The sequence below is a fragment of the Cervus elaphus genome, chromosome X (assembly GCF_910594005.1).
Source record: "Cervus elaphus chromosome X, mCerEla1.1, whole genome shotgun sequence".
Lineage (NCBI taxonomy): Eukaryota > Metazoa > Chordata > Mammalia > Artiodactyla > Cervidae > Cervus > Cervus elaphus.
In genome coordinates, this window is record NC_057848.1 from 118,853,374 (window position 1) to 118,867,433 (window position 14,060).

At 42.6% G+C, this 14,060-nt stretch overlaps 1 protein-coding gene and 1 long non-coding RNA gene across 4 annotated transcripts in view; one reads left to right on the plus strand and one right to left on the minus strand.

Annotated features, from left to right (window-relative positions):
• LOC122689925 overlaps nt 1-14,060 on the minus strand; it is a 351,123-nt gene that overhangs the window by 258,863 nt on the left and 78,200 nt on the right. The window contains exon 2 of the long non-coding RNA XR_006339949.1: nt 6,221-6,310. This is a non-coding gene — a long non-coding RNA (uncharacterized LOC122689925). The remainder of the gene's footprint in view (nt 1-6,220; nt 6,311-14,060) is intronic.
• On the plus strand, nt 7,574-13,118 carry NUDT11 (nudix hydrolase 11). Of its 3 annotated transcripts, none has more exons than XM_043896756.1 (3): nt 7,574-7,690; nt 7,939-8,494; nt 12,336-13,118. In XM_043896756.1, coding segments are annotated over exons 2-3 (495 nt in total). In that variant the 5' UTR covers nt 7,574-7,690; nt 7,939-8,000; the 3' UTR covers nt 12,337-13,118. The 3 variants fall into 3 exon arrangements, 2 of the variants coding, with proteins under 2 accessions (XP_043752691.1, XP_043752690.1); XR_006339948.1 differs by lacking the exon at nt 7,574-7,690 and adding an exon at nt 10,762-10,840 and having other exon boundaries at nt 7,725-8,494; XM_043896755.1 differs by lacking the exon at nt 7,574-7,690 and having other exon boundaries at nt 7,728-8,494.

The window sequence follows — 14,060 nt, forward strand, 5'->3', positions numbered from 1 at the left end:
CTCTGCTAGGAGATCTTCTATTTTATGAAAACTGCTAACAAAACCACTGATTTTCAAATGTGCCCTGAAATAAATACCCGAGAAGAAGATGGGGGAAAAAGTAAAGGGGGAGCCATTGTCTACTAATCTCGAATTCCAGAGAATGATGCCGGGCTCAGAACACACGGTCAGAACCCCTCTACCATGCTGCTCACTAATGTGCATTGTCCCAGAACAGGCAGATTTTACTGAGGTCCTGGAAGGCTGTGGCCATTTTCCTGATTCCAATTTTGATCCCAGATCTTACTTGCTGTCTTTATCAAAGGAGCCTGTGAAATGTGCAGAACAGCTTGGTAAACCTGAGAGATCTGTGTTGCTTCTGAGGGAACTGGTCTCGTGGTGCGGTGCTTGGGCCTGGGGGAAAACAGCAGCACTGATCAGTAAGATCCTGACCTTCCCTCCTGGGCCAGTTTGAAGTCTTTGTGGAAGGAAAGGGCATCCTGCCAAGAACACGATTCTCACACAAGGAAACTAGCTCTACAGCAAAGGACCCTCCCCAACATACACAATCATCAAAAGTCATGAAGAAGTAAAAATAAGTTACTTTGTTCCTTCACAAGGACTCAAAACAGTCACCTTCCATCTGCCACAGCAGGGGTCAGTGTTGAATATACCAACATTTGATCAAAGGAGCTGGGGCGAAATCTCTGGGATGAAGCACTTCTGCAAGTGATATGAGCTGGGATGAAAGCTTTGGAGAGCGGATCAGTGGAAAAAGGAAGGGAACCAAACAGGACTGCTCAGAGCAGACTAAGTGTGTTGGGGGTCTGCCTATGCTGTGGGCTTCCCTGGTGGCTCAGTGGTAAAGAAACCACTTGCTAATGCAGGAGATGCGGGTTCAAGCCCAGGGCCCGGAAGATCATCTGGAGAAGGAAATGGCAATACACTCCAGTATTCTTGTCTGGGACATCCCATGGACAAGGATTCTAGTGGGCTATAGTACATTTGGTCGCAAAAGATTCAGACACGACTTAGTGACTAAACAACAACAACTGTCTATGCTGTACTCGCTCTGAGGTGTGATCACCAATGAGCCCTGAATTGGGCTCTCACTGGGCTATCTACTGCCAGATCACAGGCAACTCACAGAATGTCCATGGTCTCAATATTCTCCCTTGTGAAATGGGAATGACAGTATTATCTCTTGAGGGTTTTTTATAGGATTCAACTACAGAAGATCCATGGAGAGCCTAGCTTGGTGCCGATCTTTGTGTGTACTATTACTCCACAGTCATCTCAACTTTCGTTCAACTAGTGCATTACCTTCTTTTGCACTCACCATGTTTCATTATATGATTACCTTTTATTCTCAAAGATACAATTTTATTAGAAGAAAATATGTAAATTGCCACATGTTCTGCACAGCTAAAGCAAAGTCTATTTAGATGATGAAGGCCTGAGTTCCAGAAATGCCACCCTAAGTCAGGCTGCATAGTAAGCCGAGTGCTAGCCTACGAGACTTCCACAGAAAATGAGTCAGACATCTGGCCACACTGACTAGCAGAGTTTGCATGGCGCTGATACGTCCATGGTTCTCACACAGATGGTGCCTACTGGAAGAAATGCAGTTTGGAAACAGGATCTTTTCTCTATTAGTGCCACTTTCACAAATTAATGCATTAATTCAGTGAATATTCAGTAGTGTCTCTCCAGCTGTATCAGAAAGTTTGCTGGACCGTGGACTGACAAAGACCCTTGGTTTGACAAAGACAAACATGGCCCTTGCCCTCAAGGGTATCACAATGTACCAAGGGAGGCAGATACATTCAGTACATAAACTGATATCATCTGCGTGACTACAGTGTGTTCTCAGTAATGTTCTGGGCTGGTGGAGATTGACCAGTGAGCAAGAGAGAAAGATCTCTAAGATCAAGGACCTTGCAGCTGGGAACTATGGGGGAGGACAGAGATAAGTACAACATGACAAAGAAGTAAATAAGAGTCTGTTAGGTGATAAGTGTTGGACCTAAAGGACAATGTAGGGCAAGATAAAGGCGATGAGAGAGAGGGTTGACGGTGAGAAAGGTGGGTGCACTTGCCGATATACTGTCCAGTGGCCTGGGTAGCCCTCACAGAGAAAGCAGGTAAGAACTGAGCACGGTCTCCATGGAAGTGAGGAAGTCAGCCAGGCAGATGTGGGTGAGGAGCATGTAGGCAAAGGGAAGAGCTGGGACAAAGGCCCTGAGGAGGGAGCCTAGCTGACATGACCCGGAAACTGCAGAGCCCAGCTGACCTGGAGCTGAGTGACTGAAGGGAGGCTGGTGGGGGTACAGCCAGAGAGGAGACAGGGTCAGATCCAATAGGACCTCAAACACCTCTCTTAGTGATTAGCATTTGACCCTGAGGCATGAACGAGACAGCACTAGCAAGGGTTTGGGTGCTGAATTTAGGTCGGTAGAGAGGACAGTATCGGTGAAAGACGGGGACACTGCAGTCAGGGAACCAGAGGGAGTGACCAAAGCAGCAGGAGGAATGAAGGAGTGCTTGCGGCCTCTTTGAGAGAGCAGAAACACTCACCTGGACTTGATCTCCTTTGACCTTTGCACTCACACCCTTGATCGTTCACACGTGTGCTGTTACTCACAAAATCACAAACTTAGAAGTCTTGTTTTTATCCCCATGGTTCGTTGATTAATCAAAGAGAAAGACTAGGGAGGCACTGTTTTGCTTTAATCACTTGGTGTTTGAGAAGTTTCTACTGAATGACCCACTATAGCCCCTCTCTGCATTTCAGGGAAAAAGAGAGAATGCAAGGAACACGACGAAGCCTCCCCACATGAAAAGCCACGTACGGAGTTGCCTGTTCACTCATCTCTCATTTTATATTTGGAATAAACAATTATTAGGTGGAATGAGAACCATCCTTCATGATCCAACTAGCCTTTGTCACACTCTCACTCAATCCATATATTTTGATTCCCTGCCGGATGCCAAGTTCAGGTCACTGTGCTGACTCGGGGAACAGGTATGTATCTGGCTGGCCCCTAGCCTTTACATTTTTTTCAAACATGCAGACAGATCATCACAGCGCTCCCTGATTAAAACCATTCGACCATTCTGTCGAATTTAAGTCAAGGGAGCCTGGCAAAAAGGAGGAGGGTAATTTAATCGCAGTATAAGAGATGAGTGAGTAATGGTCAGGAAAGCCTTTGCGGGAGGGAGAAATTAATGAGGAAGGTACTTTCATTATCCCCATTTTACAGATGAGAACGATCAAGGTCCAAGATATTCATTCACTGATTTAAGACTGTACAGCTAGTGAGAGAGCGAGATTTAAATTCTAGGGCATTTGGTTAACAAAACACCAATTTTCCCCACTCACTGACTAAAATCACATTCCCCGACTCTGTTTCCCTTTAATACATCTACAAATCCTCACAGGTATGGGTGGTAACTCTCCTGAAAGCTGGAACTGGCTGTGAATGCCATAAAGCTCTGAGAAGGTCTGAAACAGTCTCCATCTGAGCCGACATCTGTTCTGGAGAACTCCTCCCTCTTAGAATTGCATTCCACTTAAATTTAATCACAAAAGAGACAACTCTAGGTTCCATGCCCATCTCACCAAGAAAGGTGCCCAACAGTGCAGGATCATGTTTCTAAATCTTGCTCTCCCTTTCCAATCTGCCTGCTCCTTCCTAACTCAGAAAAAGTGCAGAAATATGTATCCCTGACCTGTTGCTCTCAGGGCAGATCTTCTCAGTTTTAGAACATTACCTAGAAGCTATGGTCTCCTGGGTGCCTGGATCACCCAGGTAGAAAAAAAAAAATGAGAGAGGAAAAAGTCTGTACCATAAGAAACGACATGTACTGTGTGAGCATCTCAGCAATCTCAGCACACGTGCAATCTGTCATAGTGAAGGGAAGATTACCTTTGGAGTCAGAGTCAAGGTCTGACTCAGTTCAATGTCAATCTCTTCAAAAGAGGTGAAATTCTACTAGGAAATATACATTTTCTCTTTAGTTTTGGTTGGAATTTGATGGATGGCAGTTAATGGTTGTGTCAGCTAGCTCTTGATGCACCCCACAATTTACACAACTGATTCTTTTGCTCACAATTCTACAGCTCAATGAGTTCAGCTGGGCTCAGCTGAGCAGTCCTGCTGTTCTCAGAAGGCTGGCTTAATGCATTCGTGGTCAGTGCTCTGATAGCTAACTGGCTCTGCTGGGGGCTGGATGGTATAGGATGGTCTCACCCACACTTCTGGTAAATGATTCTCTGGCAGCTAGGGTGAAAGCGATGCATGGACCATGGATTTCGCCTCATTCACCTAGCCCAGGCTTCTTCACATTGCTATCATCTTGTTTCAAGAACAGCAAGAGAGGGCAAACCCCAGTGCACAAGCACTTTTCAACTCTCTGCTTGCTTCACACATGCTGTTGTCCCATCAGACAAAGCAAGCTCCATCGCCGAGGCTAAGACAATGTGGGAAGCATGCACGGATCACAGCTGTCGCCGTAACAGTCTACTACTACAGTGGCTCAGAAAACAACCCTGCTCATCAGTGCAGCAGCATTGAACTATAGATAAACCACGCAGTGGAGTGCTAGTCTTTCCAAAAAGATTTCTACTCTTGTGTAGAAAAAGTCACAACTGCCTTGCCCTATTGTTTTAACAGGTGGAAAATACAATTATTTTATGAAAATCAGGGGAAAAAGCTAATTTGTAAATATCCTTGGCAGTGTACTAAACCTGCAACTTGTGGATCTCTTTATCCAGAAACAATAATCCTCCTTCCATATTATAATGTTGTCTCTCCTCTACCTTCCAATAACTATGCCCCACCCCCAGCACAGACATATTGCATGGGTGTCATCTGAAGTGGGAATGGTGGAATAGACTATAAAAACGGCACCTCTGGTAAGACAAGGAGATAGGACTTGGCAATTGTGAAGCAGACCTGTGATGTAACTGCAGCCTGTTTGCTCCACACCTCCCTGAGACAGGAGAAGGAAATGGCAACCCATTCCAGTATTCTTGCCTGGAGAATCCCATGGACAGAGGAGCTGGCAGGACACGACTGAGGGACTAACACTTTCCAGTCCTAAGCAGATAGTGAAGGACAGGGAAGCCTGGCGTAATGCAGTCCATGGGGTCCCAGAGAGTCATGACACGACTAAGTGACTGAAAACAAGAAAGTACTGAGCAAGAAATGAATAATAACAATCCCTGCAGACACAAGCCCAATCTCCCAACTTTGCTAAAGTGCCTCTTGATTTACTCAAATATGTTTTAAGGCTGAGTATGAGTTTTATCATTTTCTACTACAATGTCCTAACCATATGTTTAGGATTCCTTGGTGTTTCATTTACTTTGGAGTGGTTGATACTACTACTGTGAGGTCATCATTTACCCATTCTATTTTCTACAGGCTTATTGCTGGCATACATGAAAGCTCTTGGGATTTTTAATTTTAACATTTAGTAATTTCTCTCACTTAAAGAAGTTTATTTTTACATCGTTTCTCAGGTGTTTCCCAAGAATATATTCCTACTATCTGGAAAAAAGAGTATTTTGTCTTCTTTACCAAAATGGCAGGCATTTTTCTCTTTACAATCTCATTACATGGGAAAGAAAATTTTAAATGATATGTAATAATATGGGTGATAATTGATATATTTGCCTAGATTCTGATTATGATGGATTTTGTTTTTGATTTTTTAATTGGGAGTATGAACACACTAAGGAATGCATCTTGCTGAAATTTATATATTTTCCTAGTGTACTTTTTTTTGGAGGGGTGGGGTGGAAGTCCTACCATGCAGCATAGGAAACTTTCCTGAGCAGGGATCCAACTCGTGCCTCCTGCTTTGAAGTGCAGAGTCCTAACCACTGGATCTCCAGGAAGTCCTCCTAGTTTGTTTTAGGTCATGGTATGTTGCATTCCAAAAATGTTCTTTGATCATCCATATATCATTGAAATATGGTCATCAGCAGTAGTATGGCTATTGGTTCAGGTGATTCTCTGTATATCTCTATCTTTTTCTTCCTACAGTTTTGTTCTTTCATGCCCACATACCTTTGTCATATTATGCTCAAGATAGTGAGGGTAGTCTTGCCACCAGGAACAGAACCATTTTTATGGGCTATTTGGGTATACATGGAGTGGAACAGACTCTGGACTCTGAACAAACTTGCTATTGAAAAACCAGACTGTATGTTTCATAACCATTTTCCACATACCTTTCCGATTCAGTTGCCCCTTGAGGAATGGATTATTTCCTTGGAAAAGTGAGTTGTCATGATCCAGCTTGCCTGATGCCAGCAGAGTGTCTGCAGGTAAGAGAGACAAAGATGCCTAAGTTGCAATAAGGCAAAACGTGGGGGACATCAGAGGTCTTCTCCATAAGGTTACTGTGAGAGCAGGGAAAGAATAAGAAGAAATAAAATGGAGGGGGGAAGGCTTTAGGTTGTTGTATCTGGGGTTGTGGGGAGGCCACTTCTTGGCCAAGGGTATAGGATGGCTAGACCCACTCCAGTATTCTTGCCTAGAGAATCCCATGGACAGAGGAGCCTGGTGGGCTCCTGTCCATGGGGTCACACAGAGTGGGACACGACTGAAGCGACTTAGCATGCACGCATGCATGCACTGGAGAAGGAAATGGCAACCCACTCCAGTATTCTCGCCTGGAGAATCCCAGGGACGGGGGAGCCTGGTTGGCTGCCCTCTAATGGAGTCGCACAGAATCGGACACGACTGAAGCTACTTAGCAGCAGCAGCAGCAGCAGCAGACAGAGGTGAGAGATCACCAGGTGGCCTTGCTGGAGTCCAGGCCAGGAGGCTTCTGAAACTCAAAATGTAAAATATGAAGGGACTGCCAGAGGCATGTTTCCCAAATCCTCAACCAGTGCTTCCCAATGAGAAAGAGAGAGACGTGTGGAGTGTGTGAAGCGGAGAGATTCCTGGGATTGAATAAAACACTGCTTCGGGTGGCTCTCCAGCTGTTGGGTGAATATGACCTAAAGTGCAAAGGTCTGAACCAAGCAGGTGAGGAGTTTACTGATGAGGAAACCAGGGACCAGAGGTTAGGTAAGATGGCAATAGGGGTAGGTTCAGGAAAGCTGTTCAGTCATGGACTGTTCCAAGATGCCTGGCGAAGTGAAGAACCTGTTGAAAAAACAAAACTGCACGAAATGACTCAGCAACGATTCGGCACTCTTTCGCCCAAGGATACCCAGGATCATCTTGACAAAACCGAGGCCTTCCTATAAGTAAGCCGGTACTCTTCATTGTGGGAGATGACTACGACCTTATGCACCTGACCATTGGTCTTGTGCTCCTGTGTGTAAAATGATTGCGTGTGTGTTTCCTGAGACCTGACGGAGAGGGTGAAGAGAAACGTCCGGCCGCGCCACAGCCACGTCTGGGTCAAAGGCACACGTGGAAACAAGCTGGCCCAAGTCACAATGCGGTGCATTTCACCCTGGGGGACGGACAGTCCCAGCCGGAGAAGTGCCAGGCGCCTGCGCGCTGCGCCAGAGGCGCCCGGCGCTGTGGGAGCCGCGAGACCCCCGCCCCCCGCCCTCCGACGGGAACGCGCACGTGCCTGGGGACGCGGACGCGCGCGCGAATGCGCATCACCTCGCTCAGCCTTGGTCCCGGCGGCTGAGGAGAGAAGGAGGGACGGACGGAGACGCGCACCGGAGACGCGAGTGGGCTCCTCGCGGAGTGGCGGGCTCGGGGCGGAGGCGGGGACGGGGGCGGGGGCGGCGCCTCCTCCACTCAGGCGTCTGTGCCCGGGACCCCCGGCCACGCAGGGGACGGACCGACTGACGTACCTCGCGCGCCCCCGCCCCCGTCCCCGCCCCGGCCTTATCTTCCCTGAGCTCCCGGGGCTCGTGGGCTGAGGCGCCTCTCTCTCTCACTCTCTGCCCCTCCTCGCGGCTCTTTCTCTCCGCAGCACCTTGGAGCCCCTCGACCCGGCGGCGGCGGGGACCTGAGCGGCGGCGGACGGCCTCGAAGATGAAGTGCAAGCCGAACCAGACGCGGACCTACGACCCGGAGGGGTTCAAGAAGCGGGCGGCGTGCCTGTGCTTCCGGAGCGAGCGCGAGGACGAGGTGCTGTTAGTGAGTAGCAGTCGGTACCCGGACCGCTGGATCGTGCCGGGCGGGGGCATGGAGCCCGAGGAGGAGCCGGGCGGTGCGGCCGTCCGCGAGGTGTTTGAAGAGGCGGGAGTCAAGGGGAAGTTAGGCCGGCTCCTGGGCATTTTCGAGCAGAACCAAGATCGCAAGCACAGAACGTACGTGTATGTACTGACTGTCACTGAGATTCTGGAGGATTGGGAAGATTCGGTTAACATTGGGAGGAAGCGAGAGTGGTTCAAAGTCGAAGATGCGATCAAGGTTCTCCAGTGCCACAAGCCCGTGCATGCCGAATATCTGCAAAAACTAAAGCTGGGCGGTTCCCCAACCAATGGAAACTCCGTGGCCCCGTCCCTGCCGGAGGGCGATCCCTAGTATGTACCGCTCGTGCAGACTTCTGCTTTCCGCCTACCTGACAATAAGTAGTGCCCGGAGCACCTCTCTTGTTGCCGTGTGCGGTCTCACCGGGAGGAGGGAGGCTTCTTTTGTTTCCTTGGCAGACCTCTGAATCACGCTTGCAAACTGTCTCAGTTGCCAGGCACTGTTTTCAGGCACTTTGCACGTTTTTCAGATGCTTTCAGAATCGCTTCTTGGTAGCACTATAACACATTTCAGAAAGCCAAAGCCACATGAGTTGTTTTTTAAGTTGCCTTAACTGCTCACCCAGAGTTTGGGATGTTGTGTGTATGTGCATGCACGCGCTTGTGTGCATGTGTACTTTTGGTACCAGTCTTGTGGTTTGAATTGTATTGAGGGCCTTTAAAATCTGATCACCTTGGTTGTGTGGCATTTTCATTAATTTTTTTAAGTTGTTTTCTCATTCACAGCTTTAGTCCTGTCAGCAAGCCCTTCTGTGACGGGAATTGGTTTGATGGACCAGTTTTGAATTTCAAAAAAGTATTTAAGAAATTTTACATCATTTGCTCTTTCTACACTGAGCAATAATTGGATATTCAGATATGTGATCTAATTTGCCCTTTACAGAAATTACTTTATTCATATGTTGTTAATTCGAGTTTCAGAATATTTTCACAACTGGTATTTTTTTTGTTGTTCTACTAACTCTATGAGCTATTTTTTTTTACTTCTTACTTGACATAGCCATTACCCCTTTAGCCCAAATGCAGCTTAGCAAAATATCATTTTATAAACACCCTCTCGAAAACGTTGTTATGTACTGTCCTGATAATGTACATATTATGAAAACTGTATTCCGAGTGTGATTTAGCATGCTCAACTTCCAACTTCCATTGCTCTTTTCTCAGTGCCCTAGAACAACTATGGTTCCCTCAGTATAAACTAGTCTTTGAAAGAAAGTTTGCGTATTTGAATTTGTGATAGTCAACTTAAACTTGTCTGAATATCAGTAGTCAAAGAAGTGGAATATCATATGGTAATTTTATCCCAATTGAGGGAGTTAGCTTTCTTGATACTCAGCTACTACTGACTCAAACTGTTAAGATACCTGAACGATCTCTTGTGAAGGTTTTCGATAAGGCTTTGTGTCGCATGACAAACTTTTTTGGGTTTCTAAGTAAAAGCTCTTACTTATATTTGTTTCAGGACTTGTTTGAAATCAGGGATCCTATCTAAAATGTATAGGTCTGTCTTCTGGAACTACCTTTATTCCTCTAGCCATGTGGGCAGTTAGGTAAAGGGAAAATCTACTTTCTAAATTGGGCATCAGGTTGGAAAAGTCATTCCATACATAATACTTAAGCATTTTTAAAACACCCATCTAGTAAATAATAAGGTAGAAAGTAATAGTCATTTCAAACATTTTGTTAGTCCTGAAAGTAGCCTGTTTTTAAACACAGTTACTGCTAAAGATTTAATGGAAGTTAGCCTTTGTTAAATTAATTCATATTTTCCTGTTGTGCAACATACATGCAGAACAGTTGACAAATTTTTACAGCTTAATGAATCTTTACATAGTGAGCAGTACATGTAACTAGAGTTCAGATCCAGAAATTATTAATAGTATTACTTGTAACTCAAAAGTCCATTGCATTCCTCTTCCTAATCAGTACTCTGCCCTTCTATCTTTTAAGACCATAGAATAGTTCTGCTTTTAAACTTTATATTGAATTTTAGAACATAGACTCTTTTGTGCTGCTCCCTGGTGTGCTGTATGTGTTTTGTTCCTCAAAATACTCAAATATTTTTTCTCTATTTGGTTGCATTTTAATTCTATAAATTAGTGACATGCTTATGTGACTGCTTCTAAAAAGTGGGTTCTGTTCCACTTTCTAAAGAAATTTGGTACTATTTTGAAAACAAATCTATTATACTTTCAAGTACAGATAAAGTGCAAGTTTCAGTTCACAAAACATTTTCTGTACTAATGCCATATAAGTAAACTAAAAAATGAGTTTTAAAAACAAATGACAGTTTAGTATCTGAATTATTTCATTTGATTAATTATAGTTATTGTGTATTTTTCAATTTTTCTCTGCAAAAGTGATCTATATCGAATATATATTTGAGCACATGTTTAATTCCAAACAACTTGACCTTTACTATTCATACAATCTCAAATAGATCCAAAGATATTTTCCCCCAATAACCTAGTTATTCAAGAGGGTTCTTAAATTCTACCTTAACATTAACACAGCAGATATACTGGGTTCTTATTTTACAGATATTTTTGCAGATAAAAACCCCTTCCATCTGAAATGCTGTCACAAATACTTTGGAGCCTTAACTTGTTATTCTTAGAGGTAATAATGCATCATCTTATTTGGTTCTTAAGTGTCTGACAAAGGCAAAAATATACAGTATTCACCTTAACCCGTTGTTAAGAATTTAGCATATAAATACATTGTGGGTTTGTTTGCTTTTGCCAGAAACATTTAGAATATGTCATGCTATATTTTAGGATTGACTGTTAGGTTCATTTAAGTAGCTTTTGTGAAATATTCTCTGGAACTTAGCCTAGTCTAAATAGTTTAAAGCTCCAAGGAGACTTCTCTTTTTCTCTTTAAGACCAAGCCTTTCAAGCTAAACAGATGAGCAGAGATCATGTAGAAAATTTCTGCCACCTCATGTAGAAAATTTCTACTATGCTCCAAAGATTGAAGTACAGTTGATTTTTTTCCTTCTAAGAGTGTTAAAAAGTCACTTATATGTTGTTTGGTTGGTTTTTCAGCATTCCCCTTGGTGAAAAGAGAAAAAGAGTACTCTCCATAGATAATTGAGGTTTGCAGCAATGAATCAAATTCATTTTCTGCATGTTTTATAAACAGCATATATTTTCAGTTGTTCAAATATTTTATTCTTTTAATTTATAGAGAGACAACATTAGAGATTAATATAGATACATAGAATCACTGAAAATAATTAGTGCTATGTCTATAATGTATAAAAATTTTTAAATAAATTGTGTCTGTATATGTACACACACGAATATATTTGGGGGGCAAATCTTTTACTTCCAGGTGTCCCATATGGGGAAGCCACCAGGCACTACCAGAGTTTCACCAGTATTTTCCTAGTAGTTGTCTCCTGATAAACTGTTATACTATATTTAACAGATATTAAATATTTTATGGGCAAATAGCATTATGAGAATCAGAAAGGTCACTATGGTAACTGAGGTAAAACTTGATATTTTTATGAGCAGTTTTCAACTGATTCCAGTTTTTGCTAATTCTGTAACTTCCGCCAAGTTATCTATCTGATGCTCAGGGTTTTTAATAAAAAATTGAAGATAATAAAAATAGTTACTTCATAAACTCTTCCTATGAGAAACCTTTCCTGACCACCTGGGTCAAGATACCCTCTCCTGTGTGTGTCATGGTTTTTACAATTTATTGTGCTTACCTATTTGCATGGTTGTGTGGCCACTACACCACAAACCACTACACATCAAACTTCACAAACTTTTTGATGGCTAGGAACCAGTAATTCCCATAAGCCTAGAGTCCAGAACATGAAATTTAGGATTTTTTTTAATGTCTTAGGTGACCACTCCCCCTTTTGCAAAACTTCTGATATCACTGCTTTCCAGACTTTTTTGTTTTGTAACATATATTGACTTATAACTTCCTCAGCTGCTCATCCAGACTCACATTGCAGCTGCATTACATAATTCTGTGAAAGCATTCCAAATGTGAAGTGAATGATGCAGATAATAAAGCCTTTGTAAATTTATCAATTGGAAGAATTGTTAAATTAATATAAGCCTTCTAATTGTATGTTGGTTTGTTTCTCCAGATGAACAGCAAAGATGTCCAGGATTGTTTGAAAGAATCATTGATGTGAGCCATTAATAAATGGAATTGTCAAGTATAGGTGAGCACTTCCATGCTTCCAAGGAGACAGCTCATCTGGTTTTCTTCCTGCATCTTGAGACACTCCTTCCCTGTCTGTTTTGCTGACTTCTCTTGCCCTGGTGATTGTACTTTGTACATGAACAGACTCTTATTCAGCACCTGTAGCATTTTGTTGTGCTTTTTTTTTTTTGATATGTCTGCCTTCTTTATTAGACTGAAAGCAAAAACCACGTCTCCTTATTCTTTGCATATTCTGCACCTGAGACACTACTTGAAATATGGCTGACATCACTGAAGGTTCTTTGATTCAATTAATATTTTATAATCACTACGTCTAATTATAATGGCAAAACATTCCCCTTCCAATCTGGTGCTATATGCTCTCCAGGCACCACGTGTGTGGCTTTTCTGAATAAGACATTTTGGAAACTTTTCAAGGCAGTTGTAGGATATTCAAGGACAAGAATTACTACTCCTATTGCTATGTCATACCACGCAATGGCTAGCACAGTTTTAACATCACTTAGGGCAACATTTTATAGAATCAGTCCTTTGTGTAACAACTTCAGTGTTTTTGTACTGTTGTTAATTTGCTTAAAATTTTATTCAAGAATACCACTTGCTGTAAAACTAATTATAAAAATAAATACAATGAACATAATAAGATGATGTGCTTTTTATAAAAATTTTACTATATACAAATAATAAAGTTAATGTTTTTGCACTGCCCTAACCACTTCTTTCATGTAATCCTAACATTTCTTTGAAGAAAAGATTGTGTTTCTAATTTTACAGATTCAGTATACTGTATTATTTGATGTCAGCGGCAACAAAAACTGCTACAGACAGTTTCCAAAGTTAATCATGCCACTTAATTTGCCTAGGTTTCTTTATTATCTCTTACTGATTCAGTTGGCCACAGTTTTCATCCCCTTTTCCAATACACTCAGCTAGATCCTCATCCCACCTGGATTCTGTATGTGAGAATGCAGAGGACTGAAAGACAGCTACATTCTTGTCACCTGGAAAATTCAAGGTGGGGGGAACTTCTAGGAGGGTGCTGAAAATTAAAAGATTTAGAGAGGACTTGGGTCAGCTCCCTCCAAGAGAGCAACTTTAAGAAAATGACAGAGATGTTTAGAGGAAATTTTATGGAGTTCTGCCATGGGGTTTGTGATGTCAGCACTCTTCCCCATCTCCCTACAGAGGCCCTAGAGTGGCCTTAATATGGTAATTTTCTTTCTTTTGCATTGTAAAGCAGTAACATCAGAAAAAAGCTTGGGCTCCATTTGAGTGTTACACCCTTCCACATGGTACCAGTGAAATGTATTGATTATTCCCCAAATTTTTATAGAATTTGAAATAAAAACACATCTCCCTGGTGTATTGGGATTTTTTTAGGTATGATATGGTACTGTGGTTATGTTTTTTAAATCCTTATCTTTTAGGGAAATATACTGTAAGTTTAACAGATGAAAAGATATGCTACTGATATTCGCTTAGATGGGGTGAGTGAGCATACAGATGAAATTGGCAATAAATTGATAATTATTGAAGTTGTGTGATGGATATTTGGGAGTTCGTTATACTATTCTCTATACTTTTGTATATGTTTGAGATTTTTCAGAATAAAAATTGAAAAAAAATTGTTCAGAGTATACTTGTA